This window comes from Phoca vitulina, unplaced genomic scaffold (genome assembly GCF_004348235.1).
Source record: "Phoca vitulina isolate PV1807 unplaced genomic scaffold, GSC_HSeal_1.0 scaffold27, whole genome shotgun sequence".
Taxonomy (NCBI): Eukaryota; Metazoa; Chordata; class Mammalia; order Carnivora; family Phocidae; genus Phoca; species Phoca vitulina.
The window spans coordinates 4,215,628-4,243,320 of record NW_022589730.1 but is presented as its reverse complement, the minus strand read 5'-3'; the positions used below and the strand labels follow the sequence as shown (position 1 = coordinate 4,243,320).

Here is a 27,693-nt window from a genome sequence, read left to right as displayed (position 1 = left end):
TTTTAGCTTCTGCACATTTAATCAATAAGGACAATACCAGAATTATATGCTTGGGTAGGGAAGAGACTCTTAATTTATTAATAGCAATCATTTATTGAGACTTTAGTGCGTTTCTTGCAATATCTAGGCACTTTAGTATAGGCTTCTCTATATACCATATATAGATAGGTTTTCCTCTAACCATTGCTAGGTTTAATTCCATTATACCCCAATTTTCTTATTTGGAAATTGAGGTTGGTAATACTATGTATCTGAAAAATCCAGGTAAACAGTTACTGCTCTACTTGACATACAGTGTTTTTGTCAACAAAATGGTAAATTATGTTAGTGTGTAATTTTTAATGCCCGTATAGCCCTGTGAGGAGTGTCTTCATATCCTGGAAAGATGGGGCTGGGACTCAGAGCCTTGTTAACCAGGGCAAAGCCTAGTGCATGTGCTGGGTTGTCCTCTTCCTCCTGTTCTGGGGAGGAATCCTAATTTTTATCATTGCCCTAAAGTCAACAGACAGTTGCTGAGGGCTCCCTGGGCTCCCAGCATTCCCGTCAGCCCTGGCCATACTCCTGTCACATAGTCTTCAGCACCAGCGCTGACATGGTGCCCTCCTATGTCAGGCCACGGCTGGACTTAGCCCCAGGACCTGTGCATCCCACGCCTTGCTCTGCACTTCCCCCCAGTGTGCTGTATGTACTTTAATTTCTGTTGACCATATTAACACTTTCCATTCGTACGATAATACCTAACAGTAACAGAGGGTTACTGTTTTTTTTGCCACCTTCAGAAGAGTTGCTGTAGCTCCAGACAAAGGGTTCTGTGTTAAAATATTTGGGAAAGTTTTCAGTAAATGTGGCTTGTGATCAGTGTCATCTTGTCTCAGCCTCCTTCCTTCCCTCCCTCCCTATAACCATCCTGAACCCATCTAACATTGTTTGTTTTGATTCCCTTCTAGTTATCATTTCATTGGTTATGGCAATCCTCATTCTATAACTTATCAATAATACAGTTGTTTACTAAATTCATTGTAGTCTTTTAAATAATGTAAATGTCGGTAATGTCATTTGGTCCTGCCTATCACTGTTATTAACTGAGCCAGGGCTCATGTCACTCTTCATTGCAGAGCCTAGATTAGACCCAGGGTTTTAACTCTCAATTTCAGCATTTTTTTTCTATGATACTCCCTGTGTTGTTTCATAAACTTAGAAACAAAATACAGTTCATTTTTGATTTCCTTACTTATTTTGGCAACTGACTTTTTAGGAAAAAAATAATGCAGCAGGCACATGAAAAAGGAATAATATATGAATTATAATTTATAAGACAGAAGCACGCAATTCAGTGCCCAGGTGCAGTGCGTGGGCTCTGATGAGACAGCCTGGGTCCAATGCTGACTGCCATTCACTGGTGGTGCAGTCTTAGGGGAGTCGACTTACAGTACATGCACCTCAGGTTTTCATCTGTCAGATGGGTTGTTAAACAGTTAGGTTAAATAAGTTGTATATACATAAAGCACTCAGAACAGAGCTTGGTAATTTCCCTCCCTACAAATAAAACAAAAACACCCTAATAGGTAGATGGCTTTTATTACTATTAAGAATGTGGTTGGGACGCCTGGGTGGCTCAGTTCCTCAAGTGTCTGCCTTCAGCTCAGGTCATGATCTCCGGGTCCTGGGATCAAGTTCTGCATCAGGCTCCTTGCTCAGCTGGGAGCCTGCTTCTCCCTCTGCTGCTCCACCTGCTTGTGCTCACTCTTGCTTTCTCTCCCTGACACATAAATAAGTAAAATCTTAAAAAATTTATTAAAAGAGAATGTGGTTAATATTGGGAATCTATAATTAAGGTCTTTGGAAATGTGTAATATTTATAATTCTGACAATAGTAATAGTTATATTCTTATAGGACCCCTTATTAAGTGACAGTGCAATTAACCCTTGAGAAGGAGGAGTGCTGACTCCCTGGATGTCTCCCCTTCCTCCCTTGTAGAATGTAGGAAAGGCCATGTGTGCACAGGTGTGAGTTTGTGTGGGGGACTACCTTGCAGTTTCTTGGAGGAATATTTCTGATTGCTGTAGCTAGGGTTGTATTATATCTAAGAGCTCACTGCTGCTTTTTTGTACACAGAATGCTTACTTTCAGGAGACATGTGACACTTAGAGTTTCTGCGTTTTGTGAATAAATAAAAATTTTGTAAGTTTTGTTTCTTCAGGAAAATAATTATAATTTTTTTTAAAGATTTTCATTTATTTAAGAAAGAGAGAGTGTGAGTGGGGAGGGGTGGGGGGGAGAGGGAGAAAAAATCTGAAGCAGACTCCACACTGAGCGTGGAACCAGACTCAGGGCTGGATCGCACAGCCTTAAATGGCTGCGCCACCTAGGCGCCCCAATCATTATAATTATTACAATAATTCTGGTATTGTCCTTATTGATTATAATATTAAAGGATTCTCAGTAATTTTAAATTTGGGCATGTCGATAATTTGTTTTTGAAGGAAGTTGATTTATGTACAATTACAAGGGTACATTTCAAATATGGACGTTTTGGGTTCTGTGTGATGATTACAACCAAAAGGGCATTTGCTGTGGTAAGATACTTGAGAAACCATGAAGGACATAATTGGTTTGGCCTAGCAATGAATGACTTGGTAAAAAAGTTTGAGAAATTTTCAAGTGTTATTTAACACCCATTAACGTTTGAATTTTGGAGTAAACAAATCTCATATAATTGTAAATTTTTTTCTCTATTTGCCACATAAAGTTTTGGACAGAGTTAAATTCCTTTGAGAAACTTCAGGGTTTTTTCTGTGTTCATCTAAGGTAATGTGCTAGTAAATAGGCTAGAGAAGTGGATGGAAAATATTCCTCTGTGAAGTCATGTTTAAAACAATATAAATAGGAACCTGTTTACAAATATGTTTAGGAAGATATATAACACAAGTCATTTCATATGTTATGTGAATAAAGCTGTATTACTTCATTTAGATGTTGTTTTATTTTGTGCAGCGTATTTTACATTTTAACAACAACCATAGCATGATCTTGATTTCTGACGCTTTGAAAGTAAAATATCTATTTTAGCTTGATTTTGTTCATAATAAAGCCAATGCACTCTATCCCCATTGGCCATTGTTTTTAATAATGCTCAGCATCTTTATGTTTATTTCTAAGCATAATGATTCTTGTTAACCAATTGCATTGTATTTATTTATTTATTTATTTATTTAAAAGATTTTATTTATTTATTTGACAGAGAGAGAGAGAGAGAGAGAGCACAAGCAGGGGGAGTGGCAGAAGGAGAGAAAGAAGCAGGCTCCCCACTGAGTAGGGAGCCTGATGCAGGACTCCATCCCAGGACCCTGGGACCATGACCTGAGCCAAAGGCAGATGCTTAACCCACTGAGCCACCCAGGCGCCCCACATTGTATTTATTTTTATCTGACCTGTTTTACAGGTCATTAATTTTTAGTTTGTATCTTCATCATAGGATAAATATTTTCTTTTTAAATATTATGAGTAGTTTCTGAATCACAGTGAATTAAAAAAAACAGGAACTAAAACCTCTGTCCTACATCAGCTACTTGATTTTTCACTCATTAGTTTGTCAAGAGTCCTATTCATTTAGATTGGCATTTAATACACTGTTGATTTTAATTGTGAATACTCTGGTTTCTGTAGCATTCCCTTTTTCTGTTTTCTTGTCTCCCATGAGGTGGACTCTTTCATGAGGCAGGAGGGGCACGACGGCGGAAAGAGCTCTGTAGCAAGGTCAGGACATGTGACTCTTACATTTGCATCTTCAGCTTCTTTGTAAAAAATTTTTACATTTTCTTGTAAAAGTCGCAGGTGCCTCCGTTCTTGGAGTCCCAGGCCCTCCTAGTTCAGGTCAGGCCAGCGGTGGATGTGCTGCTCCTCGTTCAGTCACAGCTGAGTGCGTTGAGGAGACACACGTGTGCTGTGTAAAGTGTAAAGCAGCATGCTAGTTTTTACTTTTAAAAATTTTACCAGTTGTAGAAAAGCAAAGAATATAAATAATCTAAAAGTAAGTCTCACGTTAAGTGATTTTGACTTGTATTTGCTTTACGTGTATGCTTGTATGTTTATATGTCAGAGGACGGGATTACATTGTAAGTAATGTTTTTGTCTTTTTAAATCTAATATGCCTTGAGAAATTTTCTGTACTTTTTATTGATGCATAATATTCTCATATAATCATGCCATTGCTCCTGAGCATTTAGGATATTTTTATTTTTTAGTTGGAGTGCAGCTTTTTTGCCTTTTTTTCAGATGTTTTCTCTAGGGTATATTCCAGAAATCGGGATAACTGGTTCAGATGACTATTGAAAACAAATATTTGCTTGTTTAAGGCTTGGTGCTATATTCAGTTCAGTAAGGAATCATAAAATGTTTATGAGCTGAGGTGCAGTATGAACCTATTTATGGGAAGATTATGTGATGGTGGTATATGGGGTGAATTGTAATGGAGAGCACCTTTACGCCCTAGCATTCCGATAAAATGGTTTGCTCTAGTGTAATTATACTAGTGAAAGAGAAGTATGCAATGTCTTGATAGGGAACAATTGTGAAGAAACAGCTGATGATTTATGAACCTGGGGATGCGATTATTGAATTGGGAAGGTGGTACAGGTGTTAGAATTAGGGAAATTTGGAGACACCATTGTGAGGGAAGATCATGACTGAGGGTCAGACATATTTTAAGGTGTTGTCAGTTCAGAGAAGAAAAAATGCCCCAGGAAAGGCCATGGGTGCAGATACGTATTTTAGAGTCATCCACAAAGAGGTTATGCATGACACCCAGGAAATGAATTACAGCTTTGAAATAAGAATGAAAATGTCACCCTTTGAAGGTAAGAGGAAGAAGAGTTGACGGTAGTGAGAAGCAGGGAGTGTTCAGGGATGGTTTAGAACCTGTGCAAAGAAGCATGCTGTTAGAGACTTAAGAAAGTAGTAGTGAACAGTACATGTGTGCTTTGAGGATGCACAAAAAGAATTGTTTGAATAGGAAACTTTGCTTTTATATATAAAATGTGTTTTTTTAATACAAAAACATATTTGTATGCCACTTGGAAACCTATTATATAGTATTACAGCATAATGGATAGATACAATCAATTATTGTAATGAATACTCATTACCAAGAGTTGCGATCCTCTGTTTATGTTTCCCTCCCTCGTCACCAGGAAATATGCACACCATCTTTATTAGTTTGTGTGTTTATTCATTTATTTCCTAGCTTTGTGCACCGAAAGGGCTTTGATTCCGTGACATCCCAATAGCAGCCATCATAGTTAGCCCCTGGATCTTGCTGTGTAAATACCACTCCTACTGTAAGAAACTAGGGCTGATTCCCAGCTCTGCAGCAGGGAAGGGGCCTGGTGAGCTTAGAACATCTTCTGCTAGAAAATAAGGAAATGCTCAAACACTGAGGAATGATGTCAAAAGGACATAGTAGACAGCTTTAAAGGGTCTCCATTGGCCAATTTGGGGACAGTTTGAGAATTATTAGGCATAATTATGCTAATTGATTATAAAACATGACATAAACATGAAAATCCAAGAGTCCATTTAAAATTATTGAAAGGGAACAAGGGAGAGAGCATGAGACAGACGGGTAAGTGGTGAAGTTCTTTGTAGAAGAATGTCATTCTGATAAATGTAGGAGGAATGGTAGAATTAGAACATTATCATTTTGCAACCCTCATAATAATCGAGATAGGTAAGATTCATTTATGAACACTCAAGCCATTGGGAGAAGGTTGTTCGGGAAGAAGATGGTTGAGTGTCAGCTAATAGAATCCACCTGCATTCCATGGCTAATGGCCCATTTCGTCCATGTTCAGGGCCAGCAGCAGAGCCAGCAACATAGCCTCTCTCTGGCCCTGCTTTCATAGTTACATCTCCTTCTCCAACTCCTTTCTTCTGTCTTCCTCTTCCACTTTTAAGGACACTTGTGTTTACATTGATCCAGGATAATTTTCCGATGTAGAAGTCAGCTGATTAGCAACCTTAATTTCATTTGCCACCTTTATTCCCCTTTGCTTTGTATCCTAACAGATTTTGGAGATTAGGATGTGGACGTCTTTAAGGGGCCATTGCTCCTGTGATGTGGAATCATTAGGAGAAGTACACACTTAACGGCAATATGAAAATCTATAAGTCATCTATCTTTTATACTGTCCCATTAAAAACTGAAATTAACATGTAAAACTATAGTATAAAAGTAGTCTTCATTTACAGTCACTTTCAGAATGGTAATACCTTATTAATCATAAAAAAGACATATTAAGCAAAATGGCAAAAATTTCCATATATATTTTTAATGACAAGTGACATTTGCTCCAAATGTCAAATCACATTATTGATAATATATTGTTGTATATCCAGAACCTGTGTGGGGAAATGGACTGTGATCGTTCTTTGGAGAATCGTTATTTAATATCCTGTGTGTACTTTTTTGTCAGCTGTGCAGGGTTTACCGCGTTCGTAGAATGTTGCTTATAAATATGTACAGTGATGAAAATTAAGTTGCTTAGCTTACACCGATTTTGTGCTCACTGCAAATTAGATGACTTTGGTTGATCACTACTGTTGATTTTAGAGCAAGGGGGGAACTTTTCCAATTCCCATTTGTGGTACTGAGAAGTTTTAGTGCACCATCAGCCCTATTTTAAAATAATATATGTCTTGTTTCTTCCTGATCATGCGGACATGACCTCTTTAAATACCTGTTTCCACCACCTGGATTTTAAACCCCATGAATATGGAGACTTTTGTTCCTCTTAGTCCACCCAGACCCTCGTCCGTTGCTTGGTGTTCTGTATGTGCTAGTTCCCGGCCGCTGAATGATAGCTGTGGGATGGGCCCAGTCCTAAATAATGCGTCTTTGTTACCTCGTTTTTACAACTTTCTGAGGTATTATTATCCCCACACTACACATCGGGAAGGAGAGGATCAGTGTGATTCAAAAAGAGAGGAGCAGGATCACCCACACTGTCAGTGGTGGAGTTAGGGTCTGGTCCCACTGCCCACGGCGGAGCCCGTGCCTTAGAAAGTGTACGCCTGGGCACGTTCCTGTCTCCGTTTCAGCGTTCCCCAGACTCCAGAGCAGCACTTTCTATATGTGTCCCGAAGATGTGGTTGGACATTGGTTTTTGTGACAAATATTTAGTGGTCCACGAAGTTGAGAGAGAGAGCTGTGCACATCTCCCCTCCCTCTCTTGGGACTCGGGTGCTCAGGAACTGCTTCCCACTGGGAAGCCTGTGGGCTCTCACTCTTCTAACCCAGTGTTGCCCCAGTCTGACTTCAGCCCTGCCCTCCATCCCTCTCCTTTTGGTAATATCCCTATTAACATCCTGCAGAGCAGTCATCTGTAGGGTATTTGGCAAATATTGAGAATCTGGATAAAATGTAAAGTTTTTGGCATGACTTGTAAGACCCTTCATGATTTAGAACTCTGCTGTTTTTTTTCTCTGTTATCTCAGACTTGTACCTAATTCTCTAGCAGTCTTTCTTGACCTTTCTGTGTTATTTCACTCCCCACTGCATGTCCTGTTTCATGGGCCTGGAATCTGCAGCCATTAACCAGTTTAACCGTTCTGCTCCCAGGCCTCCCTGGAACCTTGGAGAGGCTCCTGCTGTCTGCGGCCTCAGCTTGCCATCTCGGTGATGGCCTCTAACGCTCTTGATCGTTGTTCGCTGCTCTCCTGTCTGTTCTTTGCTTAGGCCTGAGTGCTGTTTGCTTTTGGGTCCCCAGTGCTTACTGACAGTATTAAAACGTGAACCTTTTAATTAGTGTTTGAATCGAATCCCTTTGAATTGTGCTGTAGTTCTTAGGAACATGGCGTTCCTAAGCAGACTGAGAGTGTGGCAGGCAGCTCCCCTTCCTGCTAACTTGGCGCCCGATTCCAGAGGTAAAATGTTGGGGGTGGTGTTTATGTCTTGAACCTTTGAGCCTAGGGTGGGTAAGAGCTAAAAGTGGTAAAGATTTATATAATGTTAAGAATGTGTGAGTCACTACGCTCTCTACTGTGCAAACAATAATCATGTTATCCTCATCACACCCTTATTAGGTAGGAACAGTTACTACCACCCCATTTGATACACGAGGAAACCGAAGGCACTTCGTTAAATAACACGTCTGAGCTTACACGATGAATTCATGCTAGGCCGGCGATTGACAGCAAGCACTTTGGGTCGAGTCATGTCTCAGTGGCAGTGCTGAGGGGCTAACGCTGCCCACCACCTGTGAGCTGGCCTCTGTAGTGTGTGCTGCATCTTTGGTGGCACCTGCAAGGATTGATAGGAAACCTGAGTTGTTCACCTTTTAGGAAAGCGAGGGCCTTTTGTGAGGGGTGCAGTGCAGAAGGAGGGGACAGGATTGGGGGGTCCATGGTGGGCCTTGGGGACTCAGAACACCAGTGAAGTCCTGGAGAAGGAGCAAGGGGTGCGGGGATGCGGTATTACATGTAGCTTTCCTTTCTTAGGGGACTCTAGCGTTTAGAATATGTGTATAAATGCTTGGAAAATACCAAATATGAGTTTCCTTTAAAGAAATACTAAAGTTTAGAATTTTTACTCATTCAAGCCTTTCTTTCTTTCTCCTAGTTAGTTAAAATTATTGTTTTTAATCCAGAGACTTACGGCTCAAAGTCACACTGTAAAGGAGGAACAAACCAGGCCTTGGGTTTGTGGCCATTTGGAAGTGTGTGACCATTCATTATGTCTTTGCTTGCTTGCTGCTGCATTTAGTTTTAGAGTGCTTTGTTTCTGCCGCCCTCCTCCTCCTGCCCTTCTTGGAGATTGATATAAATAGATAGAAATACAATGTAAATGAGTCAGCGTGAGTGCTTGCTTACATCTCAGGCTGCTGGCTTTCAGGTAGGTAGGTGTTTTTGTTTGAAGTGGTGGATTTGTCAGATCTCTGCATCTTGAGCTTTGAGGTCATCTTATGTACGTCAACTGAAATCTTCTTAAAGCTGTTATGTGTGTTGATTAAGGTGTTAACTGGTCCAATGGAGCGGAGGCTTTTGTAGTTGACATCCTTAAACTTTTTTTTTTTCCTGGCTGTAACTAGATCCCTGGCACGATATGTACATTTACATGTATATTCACACACGTACACACGTGCATAGAGAATCACATCTATGTATCAGTAGCATGATGAATGTTAGCTATTATTCATTCATCTGTCCTTACCTGCTCCTCATGCTGTGTTGTGTTTCCAGTGTTTCTTCAGTTCTTATAAAATTCCCGTGAAGCACTGCTTCCCTGCCCTTTCCACCCAGGGGCTTGCAACTCAGAGGAGGTACTCAGTGTTCTCAAAGTTAGTCCAGGCGTAGCGGGCCACGGGGCCACGGCCACCTTTCCACCGCCTGCCCCCCGTGCTCGCTGTACTTGCCTGGGGGCTACTGCGAGTGCGGTGGCCGTGCTCTGCTCACCTCAGCGTGCAGAGCTCACTCACCGGCGTTTGTGGGGTCCGCCGCCATGGGCTCTGATGCCAGGTGTCTGTGCTTGTGGGGTTTGCTTTGTAAGTTTTCTGCTTCTTCAGCAGTGACTGAAAACTGTCAGTTATGTTACTGTTTGGCTCACTCAGCGTTCCTCTGGGTGAAGCCCGTGTTCCGACAAGCAGTTTGGGAAGTGTGGCCTGGGTGTGGAGGGGACCAGTGGGAGAACTGGGTGGAGGGCTCTGGATCCCTCCGTAAGACCTAACGAGTAAGTACATGTGCTCGCCTCATAGTCCTGAATTAGCGTGTCTTACAGATTCTTGTTAACTTACTGTGTTGTTGTGTTTGGCTTGTAACCGCTTACAAGCAACTGAAGTTCTCTCTCCTGTGACCCGTAGGGCCTACACTGACTTGATCATCAGACATTTGCAAGTAGCTGGATATTCTATCCTACAGGCCGGTCTTTGAGGAACATTTGCCCTTCTTAGAGAGATGAGGGCCACAGAAATAACAACATAGCAAAAACTCAAGAAACATACTGCTCTTTGCTTGAGTTCCGGAGAAACAGCCTGTGCAAACCTGACTTTTGGCCCCTGCACTGAACGCCTGACTTGAACGTGTGCGTTAGGGAATGCTGGTGTGCTGTGGTTCTTGGTTTCTGTTGCTTTCCACATCTCCTTCCCTGTAATCGCGGCACTGTCTCTTATTTACTTAGGGAGATCCGTCAGATAATCTCTCATGACTCTCAAGTGGAAATAATTCTGCAGTGATAAAACCTAAGGGACTAAAGGAGGAGGTTCTGATTAGATCGATAGATCATGTAGGAGCAATTAGTTTAAAATTAGAAGTTAAAATATGAAATGTTTGTCCTGAAAAGTAGAAATCTATAGCTAGGATGTAAATGTTATTACTCTGCTCTTTTGACACCAAAAACAATTTTAAGTGACGCTATTTTAGGCAATTATAGATACTTGGAAATCAATCATATTTAAAAACACTATTTTTTATGATTTCAAGGTGTTCCTTCAGATTGTCAGGCATTTGCAGATGGAGAGCCTCAGAGAGTATGTTCTAGCATGGATCTCGCCCTTGACAGCAAGACCAGAGGTTGGCCTCTTGTTGGGGACCTCTGTCAGAGTCGCCCCCCCCCCCCCCGCCCCAGTCCGGTCCCTCTGGCTGCTGTGAGTCGCACGGCAGGGAGTCAGACCCTGGGCCTCAGTGCCTGGGCTCACCGGGGGACCAGCCCCGAGGTTGTTGCTCACACCAGCACTCCCCCCCCGCCCTGCCCTGTCCTCCCTAACTCCCCACCACCTCTGCCTCTGAGAGCAGGCCCCGCTCACGGGCTCACCCCCAGCTGTCCTGGCTGCCCTGCCTTCTGTGGCCTGCTCCGTCCCCTGCGCCGTCCCCGGCCCAGCCCCTTGCCCCCTTCACGCACAGACCGTGTTCCAGAGCCGTCCGGTGTAAAATTTTGATTCTGTCCTGACACTTCAGATCTTCCTTCTTGTTTTGTCTCTTTTTTTTTTTTTTCTTTTTTCTCCTACTACTTATCACATGATTTAAGATGCTGTATGTTTTACTTTTTGTTCTTACCTGTTTCCCTCACTAGTTTTCATGTTTTCTGAGGCAGGCACTCTGGTTTTGTCACTGTGCTCTGCAGTGTGTCCAGGTGCTGGTCTTGGTGCGTGCCCGTGTGACCAGCGGTGTCCTTGCAGGGCTGGGGCGGGCGTGGTGCTGCTTCATCCTGCCGAGACGCTGCACGTTACAGAGTGAACGCCCCATGAAGGCACAGCTCTGTCTGATTTTACACGTTAGTGACACACATAGTGAGTGGCCAGTAAATGTGCAGAAACACAATGAATGTACACAGGCATAAATATTCATCAGGAGCAAGGCGTTTCGATTGTGTAGCTTGTCAAATTTGGGACTATTTTTGTCTTATTTCTGGTGATGTATAGATTATAAAGTTTCCAAAGCAATTATTATGTTAAAAATATTAAAGCAATACTAAGATGATGGCAGTGAGAGGTAGACTACATTCAGTAATCACTAATTGCTGGCAATATTATGTTCAGATAGGCTGGTAAGATGATTTTAGTCATGCTTTTAATTGAGCGTGACATTGAGACTTTGATGCTCCTCGTACTTATGTAACCAGATTTGAAGCCTTTATACTTACTTTAAGTCAGATTTTAGATGAATGAACATTTTGCATTTAAGTATAATTGAGCTGTATTTTAGTATTATAAATTTTCCCCATAATAATAAAGAATTGTTATTCCTCCCAATAGTCTATAGACAGTCAGCAGGTAATTTAAGGATTATATTAGGTAGAAGCTTTCCCTCTCTGTGTACTTTAGTTTGTTCCCCTGTGCAGTGTATTATTTTTTGTTTCAATTCTTAAAGCTTACACATTTTAATTAATAGAAGTTTTTTCTTTTAGGAACTGCATTGTGGTTCTAAGCCCACATCTCTTAAATTATACTTGGTCGTGTAAATAAGCTGTGCTTTGCAACTTTGGGTTCTTAACCTTTGCACTTTGCTATTAGCTTTATGTTTTTTTAATTATAAGAAAATAGAGGACAGTAGGGAAGTTATGACTTAAATGGACTGTTATTACTGCATTCTTTTTTTAAGGAAATGAAAAATGTTATTTTGTCCAAATCAAGCAGAAACAAATATAGAATATCTTGTACTGTTTTTTTGCTAAGCCTTTAATATCATCACAGTTTGATTCTTTACACGTAATCATTATTTTTCCATTTTAATGATTGATAGTGTGCTCAGTTATTTATAGTGTCAAGCGTGTATTGTCCGTAGTTATTACCTAATATATAAAAAAGAATGAATGATGCCATTTTCAGCGTATACAAATACATTATTTGAATAATGAAGTCACAGTTATTTAAAAAATACAAATATATTATTTTAGCCTCGAAACTGAGGTTCCCTAATATTATAGGAAAAGAACCAAAATAGACCAGACATGAAAAAAACAAAAGAAAAAAGAGGCATTCACCTTTTTAGAAATTGTTTCAGTCGTAGCGTTTGGCATGTCTCTTCCATAGGCCATAATACTTTGCAGCCTTACGATGCCCGTTTGTGCAAACGTGTCCAGATGAATTCAGTGTTTAATGTTAAGAATCTGATAACATGCCAGTTTGATTTGTAGCCCTTCATATCGTGGAATGCTAATTAAAACCATATTTTTGCATACACCATGCCTTTCATGTACATATGCAAATAGATTCTGCTGCCTTTCAGCTATTGGTAATTAACTTTATGAAGGACAGCTGTAATACATAATTAACAAAAATGTTTGCAAGCCCTTTTACACTGAAAGTTATAACATTAAATTTTTTTTTTCTTATCAAGAGCCACTTTAGTCTGATGCTTCTGAACGAGACCTAAATTGCTTAAATAATCATACTATGTAATTAAATTGATGTTGTTCTGTGGTCAGAAGGAGACTGGTGTTCCATGGACTGGCTGCCGATTCCTGTCCATTTCATATTCATGTCCTCAGAATTGAATTAAGTAAGCTGATTTGTGTATAAAATAAGATAGCGTGTCAGGTAATACTTTTTGTTTGTTTTAGTTATTGATATCTTCTTGGCACTTAAGTACATTTTTTTTTTGCATGTGCCACAGACACAGTAAACACATATCATTTTTAAAAACCTCTTTTCAAATTATTACCATGTTTTCAAGGAAGCTTCATGGAGGCTATTTATTTTCTCTTTTATGGTTCCTTAGATATTTCATAAAATGACATTTTCTCAAACTCCTTCCCTGATTGAAGTATGGGATCAACTAGGGGGCAGTGAAGGTTATGTCGAGGCATCGCTTTGTCTCTCTTAAGACAGGGAAGGCAGTGACTGAGCTACAGTCACCATTTCTGCTCCTGTTCACACACTCGAGTAAGAAAATGAACCAGTTAGTTTATATACAGTTATTTCTTCCAGTTTTCAGGTATCACAGTACGTTTGATCTGTAGGCAAGGTTCTTGTTTACCAGGAATGCCGCTCTAATGTGCATTTTCATATTACGTCTGTATATAATTGCCTGTTTTTAAGTACTTTGTGGACATATTTTTAGCAGAGAGTCATGTTTTAGTTCTTTAATTACTGTTATTTCTTTTTTTAGGGTTGCTTTTGTAATGAAGAAGCACTTAAATACGCATCTACTAGGCAAACATGGAGTTGGCACCCCAAAAGAAAGGTAATTTTTGCTCATTTTAAAAAATTTAACAAATACGTTTATATTTGCATTTTAGGCTTTGCTTAATGATGTGACTTCTAGAATTTTTATCAAGTCAGTTCATCATGTTTTGCATTTGTGGTACTCTGTTGTTGAATGTGATATTTCATACCATTCTCCCACAAAAATTTAATGTCATTTTAATTTTAGAAATTTGGATCTAAAACTATTTGAAAAGATTTGAGGGACTTTGAATTTGTGAAATTGTGGAATAACCTTGAAACAGTAAAAAAGTTTATTTAGGAGGGGATTGACCTCTGCACATGTGTTTGAATGAACTAAAATAATTATATAAAAGTAAACTTTTATCTATTTTTTCCTGCATTTTTATTTTGAGGTTTTAAAATAGTATTTTTGAATTCTTACTGTAGAATTAAACATTGCTGATACTAAAAAAGAAATACATCTTGTGTCATCCCCAAAATAATACTCTAGTTGCCATGTCATGAAAAATAACACTACAATTATTATGTCATCAACTGCCAGGCTTTCTTTTTTCCTGCTACTGTATCATAATTAGCTTCATCACATAGACTTAATTATATTAGGTGAGCAGAAATATAGCAATGTCAGCTATCAAGTGAGTATGGCTACTTCTAAAATTTTTGAATCTCTAAGATGTATAGCTCACTCAGAGCTAGTGAAAATTCCTCTATCCTTCCTTCAAAGATATAGTATATTTCCTCCCAATCCTCTATGATGGTATCTGAAACTCTCTAGACACTCCCAGAAACTTTTGGTTTTTAATACTTTTTTAAGATGTCAGTAATGATGCAGTTTGTTCTACGAGTCTGCAGCCTAGGACCTCCTAGGACCTCTTCCTTATTTGTAAATGTTTAATTGCCTTTTTAAAAAATTTAAAATGCTCTTACCAATATTTTCTGTGTTTACAAGCAATTTGACTTGACTTCTACTGAAGGCATATTGTTCTCTTCAGTGTTTTAGTTTGGCCATGGCTGCTGTGTCAAAATATGGAGTGTCACGTATGCCTGCGCTTTATCTTTTGATTTCTGGTACTTCTCTTTGTGGCATTGTATTTAATTTGAGCCAAACTGTATGTGTTGAGCATATCCTGAATGCATAATTCTTGAAATTCAAAAAATTCTGTATTACTTACATTATGGTTTGGGACTTGTCGCAGTTATGTTTCATGAGTGTATAAGGAAGTGGAAACAAAACATTTGTATGTACTCTGTTTTTGTTGCTTTTACATGCATTATCTCAGTTAATCACTCTGTGATGTTATTAGCAGTGCATTATTATTCCAGGTTTTTAGATCTAAGGGTTGAGATTCAGGAATATGCAATAATTTATTCAGTGTCTTATAATTAATGAATGTTAGAATTGTTATTTTTCAGACTCTAATCCCATTGTCCTTCCTTCTACTGATTATCTCACACTGAGAATCTTTACATACAGTTACTTAGGGATTTTGTTCCCCAAATGAATTTTGAATGAAAACAGTCTAGATCAGATGATTAGCAAAAAGAAAACATCTCCCTACTATAACTCAGATGTGTCATTTTACTTTTTATTTAGAAATTCATAAAGGTTAAATAAGTGTTCATATCACTTTATACTAATGAGAACTCCATCACCATATACATATTTTTATCCTCCAAGCACTTAAATACAGTGGGCACCTCCCGTATATTATGACAGGAGATTGAAGATCCCAGACGCACTGTTTGGTTTCCATACCTTTTCTGTATATTCCAGGAACACTTGCTTGTTTCCGTTCATTTCAGCCCCCAACACCTTCAGGGAGGCTACACAGAGGCAAGAGAAAGATCGCATGTCTTTCTTCCCTTTGAGGCGTGGTAAGCTTTTTCTCTGGCATTGACACGGTTTTGGTTCTAAAATTGGGAAAGGAACCTCAAGTGGGAAGGCACACCCTGTCTCCTGGGTCCTGACTCCCTCGTAGTCCAGGCTGTTAAGTTCCTCTCAGCTGGACATCTTCCATTGAATTGTTGCTTCTATTAAGACCTCTGTGTTTCAGAACACTTCTCGTTTAGGACACTTGTCTCACTGCACAGAAATACTCAGAAGGTCTGGACCCCGTGGCAGCATCCTTTCCCAGTAGACCCATGGAGCTGGGGAGAGTCGCATTCAAGTAGCAAAGTCTAGCATAGTTAGTGCCAAAGGGCTCCCATTCCACCTTCCTCCCTGCCTTGGAAAGGGAATTGATGCCTTTTAATGATTTGAGGAAACAAAGAAACTCTTTATCAGCATGTTGAACCGTCACTTTGGGCATAACTGTTCTCTAAATTAAGTTAAACATTTTTTTCTTACCTATTTAAAACATTAATGCCTTGGCTATAATTTTGCAAGCTTGCTATATTTTAATTTTTCCAGGGCAAAATAATCAGCTTACTTTTTTATGTTTTAAATTTGATTCTCCCCTCTTATGCATTGCATATTATAGCAAATAGTAATAGAAGTTAGCCAAATAGGCTGTGACAATTTAATTAATAATGCATTTTGTTTGCAAGTATTTAGGCCTTGTGCTTTGACTGATAAATGCAAAAATGATAATTTATTACAAGTAAATTCATGTACTTGCACTATAGTTTGATGAACCAGTAAATTTTGTCAGCATGACTGTCATTAGCAACAGAAATCTAGATAATTTCAAATATATATGTTTTGACTTCATGAACACCTGAAGTGATGGCTTGTGTAAGAACAAGTTTTTCTTTTTGTCCCTAAATTTGCATGAACTTATTTTAAGGTAGCAAATACACCACTGTATTTCTGAAGTCTTGTACACTTAAATATAAAGAACTAAATATAGGCACATTCGATTTACATTCCAAAATAATAAACTCCAATTAATTTGCAAGTTCATTCTAAAGTATTTCCTATTTTAGGTAAGTAATTCTGTTTGTAATATAGTAAGCCAAAGTATCTTTATGACTCTTTGGGTTCGCTAATAGTAATCTAGAAAACGAGCCTATGCACAATTACCACAACTGAAACAGCCATAATAAGTTTATCTCATGTGGAAGCCAGGCGCACGTTATAATAGAAAGGGATGGCATGCCTGGTTTAGTGCTTCGAAATCAGCTGGGCTTTGAGCGACTGTAAATAGGAGGGGAAGGGGCTCCCTGGGAATCTGAGTTTGTGGTGTCCAGGTGCCAGTGGAAGTTAGCTGCCCTGACAGCCTCTCAGGAAGGCTCTTCTGCCCCCCAACCACTTATACCAGTAGAGATTTTAAATTGGATCCATACATCAGAGAGTCTAAGAGCTAAATAATTTCATGATCCACCGAAATGTACCTGTTTTTTCAAGTTATTAATGAATGAAAGTATTTCTTCAGTGAAGCAATTTTGGAGGCATCTACTCAGGTTATAAGGCTCAGACAGTGCATTATTGTCCACATGGGGTGTTTAGGCCCTGGGGGAGGGCTGATCAGTGCTCTTGTTCAGGTTGAGAGGGTTTTCCCCAGGCCTCCTTCAGATTTTAATGGATGCTGGCTGTATCCGCTTGAGCTAGATGCTTGGGACTTGTGGTTAGCCGTCTCCCTTTTCATGGCACCTTTGGTCTTACTGATAAGTCAAGTCTCCCCCCACGTGTTTCTCTGTCCAGGTGTCACCAGGACTAACTGTGGATAGAAGTCCTGGCAGCTCTCATACGTGCTTCTCCTTTGCTCTGAGCCTCTGGGACCACACAGGACATCCTGTAGGACTTTGGGGTCATCCTTGTCTCCTTTCCTTTCTCTCTTTTCTCAGAAATGTTTATATGTTAGATATGAAAGCATCACTGTTCTTTTCAGTTTAGATGGAAACATCACCCTTTTCCTTGAAACATGAAAGTATCCCAAACCCAGACATTCCTAGAGAAAGCGTATAGATGTGCGTGTGCAGTAGTTTGGGTTATTAGAAACTTAGGTTACTTTTATTTATTTATTGAGGATTTTATTTATCTGAGAGAGAGTGAGCCAGAGAGAGCATGAGCAAGGGGGAGGAGCAGAGGGAGAGGGGAAAGACTCCCTGCTGAGCTGAGCAGGAAGCCAGATGCCAGGCTTGATCCCAGGACCCTGGGATCTTGACCTGAGCTGAAGGCAGCAGCTTAATCTACTGAGCCACCCAGGCGCCCCCAAAACTTAGGGTACTTTTAAATGAGAGAATAATACGTTTTATAAAAACTCTGAATGACATTTATTTAAACAGTTTCAAATTTTTCCTACCAGAAGAGTATGAGATTAACTCCTGTATTGTCACTTGATTGTCCATTTGAAAGAAATAAGTTCCTTTGGCTAAGTTGTCATAATTGCATGCATTTTCTTTATTAAAGGGTCATCATCAGGGCGCCTGAGTGGTTCAGTGGGTTAAGCCTCCGACTCTCGTCCTCAGCTCAGGTCTTTATCTCAGGGTCCTGAGTTCAAGCCCCAGGTTGGACTCCACTCTGGGCACTGGAATGGAGCCTACTTAAAAAACAAAACAAAACTAAAAGGATCATCATCTTCCTCAGTGTTTATTCCTTGTGAATTTCTGTAGGGTAAACACTGTTTTCTGTTCTACCACTGAAATGAGTAGCGTATTCTCATGGATGCATTGAGATCCTTTACTCTGTGTTTATGAGCATCATGTGATCTCTGTGGAGTGTTTTTGTAAAACCTCTCAGGTCATTTCTGTCTGCTGGCCTCAGGCTCGCTCTCACCATTATTCACCCACTGTGTATTGGTCTCCCTTTCATTTCTTCTCTTACTCTAGTGGCTGGCAGATTTTTTTCTTTCTTTATTTAGGAAAAATAAAGTGTTTAGGGGCTCTTCTCTGCTTTAAAAAATATATATTTATACCAGATATAACTCTCTTGAGCCCAGATGGAGGAAAACATGTCTTCTTTCCATCTCGGCTCGCTTACTTTAATGAGTGGGATGTTGTCATATTTTGATGTTCTAGTATTGCATGAGCTCAGAACTCTCTTTCTTCTGTCTTTTCCCATTTCTCCATCTGCAGACAGTATCCAGTGTAGAATTAGTATCCTGTGATCATTTACCATGGTTTTATTGTGCACAAGTAGGATTGAACAGACATATAGCCCTGCTAAGTAATCACTTCTATGTGGAAAGATAGATAGAAGTCACATCAGTTCATCTAAACCCAAGGTTATTTATTATTTTTAGAAAATTTCCTTTTATATTTTACTGACTTAAACTGACAGTTTATTAAGGTACATACAGAGATAAGTATATATTTTCCACGAAAGATATCTTGTCAGTGTCTGGGAAGTATTTCTCAATTAAATGGGTAATTTAGATGTTCTATGATTGCTTCATGCCAAATGGTTTCTTACTGAAATGGGTATTTTCTAACTTTGACTTGATGAATTTTGGTGGAAGTTAACAAAGGCGTCAGTGGTCTAGAAGGTCGGGTTCTCAGATCCTCATAGTTGTTTGAAGTTTCCAACTTACTTTTTGGGGAGGTATTTGGACCTAGTTAGAGATAATTCTCATGGCTCATCCCCAAGGGGATGGAAATCGCTCTTCTCAGGCTCGTGCCTTTTTGTCAGGCTCCACAGTGTCCACGAAGCTGTGGCGGCCCTGCTCCTCCTTTGGCTGAGGATTCAGAAGCTCCGTGGAGGGTCTGGATTCCGCACCTCTGTCCGATTGTTGACAGTCCTGCAGGCGTGTTCCTTCTGTTCCCTCCTGACCTGTTGTCACTTCTAGCCTTTAGGTAGCAGCTTGGCTAGAGAGCCCCTCTCCTTCCCTGCCTTGCTTTTGTTTTCTTCCTCTGATAAAACGGATGTCTTAGTTTTTGTGGTAATGACTTACATTTAAAGATGTTTTAAGAACCTTATAAAACCTTATAAACTCCTATTTTTATTATTAAGTTAGTTCTCAGGTTGCTGCTCATGAAAATATGTCCGATCTTCCTTGTGAGACTCAGGGCCAGTTTATTTCTGGTCTTGGTTCCAGGAAAGGTTGTGCCTTTCTGAAACAACTTGTCATTTTGGTCTTAAGTACCAGCAAATCCCATAGATAATTGAGTTTTCCTCTTTATGTTTACTGCTGGGAAGCTCAGTGCCAGAATTATAGTCCATCTCTAGACAGTGGGCTTCATGGTACACATTTTATTTACTACCGTTACTTCGTGTCTCATAATTTTTTTTCCCTTAGGAAGGGCAGATTCCCATTTTATGTAAGCAGTATGTTGTAACCACCTCACATAAATCAGTGCTTCCATAATTCAAGGGAAGTTTTGCATTGGGAGTTTTTGTAAAGTAGGGTCAGTATTTGTGAGCACATACGCCTTCAGCTGTTTGGTTGGGGCAATGTGTTTAGTAGCGTGAAGTCCTATTATGGGACTTTGTAAAAATTGTCCTTGCCCTATGTTGTGAAAACTTATTGTACTTCCTTGTACTACTTCTAATGGTGCTTTTTGTTTCTCAAGATTATTTATTTTGAAGACTGCTTGCTGCTCAAGTTTGCTGAGCAGACATAGTTAGTATGTACTCCGCAGGGAAAGAAGTGGGAATTGCTTGCCTTTCATATCAGACATCCTCTCTAGCTCGGTCAGAAATGAGTGCTGCTCTTGGTGCATCATGGTTATGTTGATCAAATACCATATTTACTTCTTTAAAGGAAATTCTCACATTGGTAGCAGAAGATTTTTAAGTGTTAATGATATATATATATATATATATATATATATATATGTATTTGTTACAGAAATGTAAGATTGTTTTCTACTCTTTCTAAACTTTATTTTTTAATTTTAAGCCAGCATGTTGAGCATTCATCTCTGCATTTAATTCTTGGGCATTTAAAAAACATGAGTATTATACTCTGACTGGTGACCATTTCCTAAACAATGCATGGTCTGTGGATCTTTAGTTCTTCACCTTATACCACTCTCCCCCAGCCCTACGCCCAAGGTCACTCCAGGCACATGGAAAGTGAACATGCCAGGCTTGTGCACACCTCACAGAGGGCCCCTGACTGTGTTCTGCTGGGAAGTCTCTGACTCCGGATTACATTTAAAATGTAGCCCTGCAAAAAGGTCTTTCCAGACCATCCATCCTAAAATAACACCTCTCCCAGATATTCTGTGGAATAGTACCCAACTGTCTTTCCATCAGAGCCTTATACCTAATAGAATTCTTTTTTGCCTTTATGTGTGTTTTAGCTCTCTGCCCTGATCCGCAGCCCATCAGCCCCAAATCTGAGGGGCATGACAGCAGAGGCTGTATCATCTTTAAACACCAATACCATCTGAATTTTGGAACCCAGTAGTAACTGTAGTAGTAAATGTTTACTGCAAGAATAAGCCAGTGAATAAATGAGATGCCTTTATCAGCAACTCTCGTAATAACCCTTATGCAAGATTGTTTCCTCTCCTAAAACTTTCCTTTGCATCGTTGTGTAGCTCTTCCCTTTCTTTCTACACATTATGGACACCGATCTCTTCTAAAAATAAAAATCATATAATACTCAAGGATTATGGGAAGAGTTAGGATGAGCCTGGGAAACTGGGTTGGAATCAGGCTGAAAAGAACCTGGAGTCAAGGGGCAGTTACCTTTGACTCTGTCCGTGAGAGGAAGCACGTGAAGTTAGAGCTCTCGGAATTATGCATCCGTCAGTGTGGAGTTCAGGCCCCAGGGAGAGCATGTGGGCGAGTGGGTTAGCATCGTCATAGCAACAGGTACTGCTGAGCGCTGTCTCCCGTCCCTGGCTTGCTGCCGGGACCCTTCCCTCGTTCCAGCTCCAGTGTCCTTCACCTGAATCATGCTGCAGAGCCACCCTGCAAATCAGCTTTTAATTGTCTATTTGATTTTGTTAGACATATTCTTTTCTCAACTCCATAACCCATTTTCTTCCTTTCTTGATACTTTGGTTCTCCCCGAGCCCCCGCTGTGTGCACTCCTAGAGCATCCCATCTCCTGCTTCCCAGTCCAGATATTTTCTGTTTCCAGTCTCAGCCTGAGGCCCCTGTCCTTTATGAGTCCCTTTCCATTCATTCCATCTCTGATTGACCTTGTCTTTCACTACATTCCTATGGAACATTGGTGAATAAAGGGTAGATATGTGTATAGTTAGGAATTCTTCTATCCCCCCACTTCTGGCTCCCAAAAAAAGAAACCCAGAAGACTATAATAGTACTGCATACGTTATAATTATGTCATCTAGTGCTAGTTCAGTGAGTTATTAGACCAGAGATGTATGGGTTAGTACAATGACATCTGCTTTATTCTGTGGCCTCCTCTTACTCCCATATAGAAATACAACAACTGAATCCTGTGGGGATGTGAACTGTCTATACCTTTTTTAGTGTGAATGTTTGAATTGCTTTTGTACTGCTGTGCTTTAGTTTTTTGCTACGCTTTAGTTTAGTAATTCAGTCAGATCTTGGATATAAGAATATCTTCTGTTTTAACCTTTTTTAAGGTCAGTGAATAAGTGATTCCAAATATGATCAAATATGTTAAATGTTCAGAATATAGGTGTTTTTCCCTGGCAGGCATCTAGAATATTTTTGGCTATTCTCTTCTTTTATTTCACTTAAATTACTTTTAGAACATTGGGGCTTATACATCTGGACTCTGACTAAAATATGCCTTAAGCTCTTATCTTTAATTCCCAGTCAGTGCCAGAATTAAAAAGAACAAAGGCCTGTATGTTCACTGCAGCCTTCAGTTATGCTTAATTACCAACTTTTATACAGTTTCATTATGCAGTACTGACTTTTTGTGAGAGGTTCTTTATATTCATGATGTCTTGGTAGCTGCTTATAAAAGTCCAAGATTAAAATTTTTCCTGTGGAATTCTCAGGAAACTTATAATCTTTCTGAAGTAATTTTTATAAAGTTGGATCAAAGCAAATTTGATCGACCATTTTAACAGATGAGAAACAAGATGTTTACATTTCATTACACTCTGGAGTTCCCATAGGAAAAATCAAGGGTTCACATAGGTTACTCTCTAAGATCTTTCCCCCCATTTCTTGGTCCTGGGGTCACTTGTATAATCAGTTGTGAGCTTAAAACAAAGGGCATCTCCACTGGTATTACGGCTCTCCCATCCTTAGTGTTGACAGGAGAAAACAAACAGTGATGTGCCCTATGAGACATATTGGTCCCGTAGTAATCTTAGTGTTCTTCCGAAGCACTGGTTTTCATTTCAGCCAATCCTTTATTCCCTTTCAGAAGAATCATGATTTTGTTTGATGCTTACTAATATGTTAGCACCTCCTAAGATTGAATTATATATGTTAACACTTAGGTTGAAAACTGTCAAATATTAGTACTTTTATAGGAGTCAACCTGATTTTATTTTGAGTTGTTTCTAGCATGTGGTCTCAATATAGAGATCTGCTTTTTGGAGAAAGAGTCAGTCCCGTTGAGTTCTAATGTAATTCCAGTTCTTTCTTGCTTTATGGATGCTTTCCTAGACCTAGTATGGTATGGTAAGTGTGATAGAGGAGTTGGGTCAAGGTAGCATGACCAATGTGAGCATACTGCGTGTGCTGTTCCCACCCACCATGGTGCTGGAAGCCATGGCTCCGTGTCCTCTGTATGGGTCAGCATGGATTGTCCTTTCAAACAAGGTCCAGATTTTGTCTCTGTAAATCCTCCCCTACATTTTCATTCTCTATAATCACATCTTCCCACAGAGGTCAGTGTACTACTTAATTCATTCTACATTGTTTTCCTTTTAAAATAGGTGGTATATGCCCTATTTCCACACTAGATAATTTCTTGAGGGCATGGTTGGTGACTTTCTTTGTTAGTTTTTCAGAGGGTGATTGACACTCAGTGACTATGGATGGATGTAAGATACTAAAGTCCTCATTGAAATTTTTCTTTCTTAAGATGGACTTTTTCTTTGTTGGTCTAATATAGTCACACTATGAAAAGGGTATTACAGACTAACAGAGTTTTATGTCCCTATAGATGGTCCTGCCTCTTAGTGTAACAAGCTCAGGTGCATTCTTCTGAGTCACTGTGCCTTCCACCTCATCTCTGATGCTGAGCATGACACCTGTTCTCAGTTTTCAGGGCTTATGGTGAAGTGAGCATGAATTTATAGTTGTACAAGTATAAAAAATCATAATCTGTATGCATAGTTTTAAAAAATTTTTCGTTTTTAGGTGAAAATGTATTAAAGCAGCTTTCAGTTGCTAATGTCTAAATAATATCTGTACCCCCTTTTCCATGCTTACCTGATTAAGCAAATGATTATGGGAAACAGCAGGTTCAGCAGAACATACATATGAAAGTTTTTATTGAAATTAAGCCCCAATTTTTTGCGTGTTAATTACAACTGATAATTTTCTTTTCCATTCTCACAGCATTCAAAATGTCTTTGTCTCATTTCATATTTATAATTAAGTAATATGGGTATGCCATATATTATCAGGAAATAGGAAGTGGCAGACTTATTGCTGGATATCAGGTTTTTAAAAATATATGGTTTGGTTTTTTAAAAAATATATTACTTATATGATTACCAGATTTTGAAGATGAGGAAAAATTTTAACAAAATAATTACTCCAGTGTTTATTATCTTGTTATTAGTACTTGTAATAATGGTTTCTGAATGTATTTCAAAGCTTCAGTGAATTTTTGAGTTTTCTCTTTTGCTTAAACAGAAGAAAAAAAAAAAAAAAGTACATAGAAGATAGCCTTATAAAACCAAAGAAAAAAGCAGGGCTGCTCCATCTGAACCTGGAGGAGGGTCCCAATGACCCCATCCGTGATGGGGCATCTTCTCTGCCTCTCAGGGAAGCTGTGGGCTCCTCATCAGAGTAAAGAAGATCTCATTATACACGCAGAGCTCTTTTACTTGTCCAGTAGGCCATGAACTTTTACAGCTTTAGCATTCATAATATTGTTGATGCCTGAGTGATCAGACATAATTTCAATTCCTCCGGACATTCTGCTTCGAAGCGGACGTGCTCCGAGGCCACCGAGTCAGAGCTCCTAAGTCCGCTGCTGCTCAAGCCCCAGCCTTCCTGTCTTGGCACAGCCCAGGCCTAGTGTGCTCTTCCTTTCCCCCCGCCTCTGGGGCCGCTCAGGAAGTGCTTAAAGCCAGAGCGGCTTAATCAGGTGGGTTCAACTGTTGGGAGCTGATGATGAAAATAAGGAAAGAATGAGAAAAAAATCTAAGAAAGTAATCATTCACAGCTGGAAATATGAGGTTGGGATAAATTAAAATCTGGAATGTAACATTCTTTTTTTTTTTTTTTTAAAGATTTTATTTATTTATTTGACAGAGAGAGAGAGATAGCGAGAGCAGGAACACAAGCAGGGGGAGTGGGAGAGGGAGAAGCAGGCTTCCTGCCGAGCAGGGAGCCCGATGTGGGACTCGATCCCAGGACTCTGGGATCATGACCTGAGCCGAAGGCAGACGCTTAACGACTGAGCCACCCAGGCGCCCATGGAATGTAACATTCTTGTTCTCAGCTTTGGTGGTGAATCCACAGATGTTCATTAGATTGTTGAATGCATAAATAAGATGGGGCCACCAGTGGGCCTGCGCTCACCAAGCATTGTTTTTGGCCCCGTTTTGTGCGCTCAGGACTTTGTGGTAAGCCCGTCACTTCCCACAGTCAGTAGCCTGCCCCTCAGCCCGCCGCCATGTGCTGGCTGCGCAAGAACGTGAAGGTAGAGCTGAAGACTTGTCCTTAGTCGTCTGGCTAGAGAAAGAGGGCTCCACCGAGTGAAGGAGAGCACTTTCCTGAATACCGGAGAGAGGCTCTCCTACTGGGAGTGCTAGTAACGGAAAACATCAGCGTTTGAACAAAAGTGTCATTTGTTCAAAAATCATTAGTCTTTAAAAATTTATCTGAAATATCAGCCTGAACTGTTAATTCATATCACTATTTAATTCACTTTTACTATGAGAGAAGTTTGATTTGGAAATCTTAGGAAGCATTTTGCTTTGTGTAGTGTGAGGTTGCAGTGGAGGGACCCTCCGTGTTGTGGGGAAGCGGTTTCTTCCGAGCGCAGAGGTCCCCAGGAAGGGTCCTGAGGCCAGCTCGCGTCCCTCACGGACGGTCCCTGTAGGGACGCACAGCGGGGCTTCCGGCAGCCGCGCTGGCTGGGAGTCCTGCTGAGGCTCCAGCAGGCCTGAGGGTGAGGCCTGGGCGGTCTGCCCGAGGAGGTGGAGGTGCTGCAAGCCGGGCATGGCTGTTGTGAGTTTCAGTCGGAAATGGCTTCCTTCGGCAGTGCCCGTCGTACCGCTCTGCGCTGCCTCGCGGGCCTCCCCAGACGCCGGGGTTCCATGGGCCGTCTGTGCCCCACCCGGAAGGTCAGAGCGCTCTGCTGAGCGGCGCCAGCCCGGCCTCCGCCTGCGCCCGGCGTGCCGTGTCCTCGTCCTCGCATGTGTGTCCTGGTGGACGCCATCCTCCCCCGCTGTTCTGGGCACTTAGGCTGATGTCACTACACTCACGGCGTTCTGAGTTGGAGTGTAAGTTTATTTTCCTTATTGGAAGGATTCATAGCTTTATTAAGGAATTTGGACTGTATTTATAGAATCCCTAAGATACTAAAGGGGTCACTTAATTTTTTTAAAATAATTTACCAGCTTCTAGGAATGACAGTATATTCTATAGGGCTTTCTAAAGGTCTCAGTTCATATGCCTTGCAAATGTCAGTGGCTTGCTATATTTAATTTGTCCTAACACCAGGTAGCTTATTGCAGAATTAGCTTATTGCAGAACAATAACAGAATTTTGGATTTTAAAGGGAACCTTACATTTCACAGATGTGACAATAGTTTCAGAGAGACTTGCCCTAGATCATCCGGTTGTTCAAAATCTTGACAATTCAGAAGAAGTCTGTGTCCACAAATTTTGTAAATTTCCTTGCATCCTTTTTTGGTGAAAAAGAACTATGATTCCATAGTTCTTTGGTAAAGCTATGCTCTTTCATGGCTGATCTTTTGATAGCATTGCATATAATGCTTAATAGCTTCTCAGCACTTTTAATCTTAGTAACTGCTGGCAGATTAGGTACAACTTAGTGTATTTATGAAACGTAATCCTCCCCCCCTTTTAAGGTGCTTATTCATGAAATAGAATATAAAAAAAAATAGAAAAGTCTGAGTGTATTTGTTTAAATGAACAAGACATGTTTGTTTTTAGTCTGAAGCATATTGCTGTAAAACTTTTATAGTGATGCTATTTACAGAAATTATAGGCTTACTTTGTTTCTTTCGATGATGGCATCATTTTTGTTAGCATTTGTTGGGATATAAAATATAAAGCATGATTTTTCTTGAGAATATTACACAATGAAAAGGTATATCAACTAAACAAAGATGCAGTTTTCTTCACTTAGGAGGAGGGAAAGTGTGGGAGTGCATTTCAGACTAGGGCTGACGGCAAGATCAACTTGCACGAGTAACACACATTGGAGGCCGATGAATTCAGCTGTTTGCGGTATCATCAGTCATATCATCATGAATATTTCCTTGTTATTCTATGCAGGCTTTAAAAAGTAAAGTTGCAGTTGGTATTAGATATAAATCAATACATCAGAAACATTTTTATGGAAGTTACTGCTCATCTGTTACTATCACAGCACTGAAAAAAAAAATACCTATTAGAATTACTTCAGTATTATGAATGTCACTGTAGTGAGTGTTGTGGTACTCAATATTTTAGCAGTTCTTTCTACATTAATTCAGTAGCCAGTTTTGCCACAGATTTTTCCCTTATGTTTTTTTCCCCCTTTGAGGTAATATTGGTATACATGCTGTAAGTTTAAGCTGTACAACCTTACAATTTGACATCTGTGTATACTTCAGAGCAAGCACCACTATGCATCTAGTTACCATCGATCACAGTGACTCCCTTCACCCATTTCACCCACCCCCCAAGCCCCTTCCCTCTGGTGACCATGTCTGTTCTCTGCATCCATGAGTTTTTTGTTTTGTTTGTTTTGTTTTGTAGAGTCCAGAGATGATTTAAACCATACATTATTTATCCTCTTATGTCTCACTGATTTCACATAGCGTACGTAATGCCCTCCAAGT

The 27,693-nt window shown here is 40.1% G+C and overlaps 1 protein-coding gene across 3 annotated transcripts in view; it reads left to right on the top strand.

Moving 5' to 3' along the window:
- Positions 1 to 27,693, top strand: part of ZNF407 (zinc finger protein 407) — a 483,307-nt gene that overhangs the window by 159,618 nt on the left and 295,996 nt on the right. For all 3 annotated transcript variants that reach the window (XM_032422569.1, XM_032422568.1, XM_032422570.1), the window contains exon 4: positions 13,598 to 13,672. In XM_032422569.1, the coding sequence (XP_032278460.1) occupies positions 13,598 to 13,672 (75 nt within the window). The remainder of the gene's footprint in view (positions 1 to 13,597; positions 13,673 to 27,693) is intronic.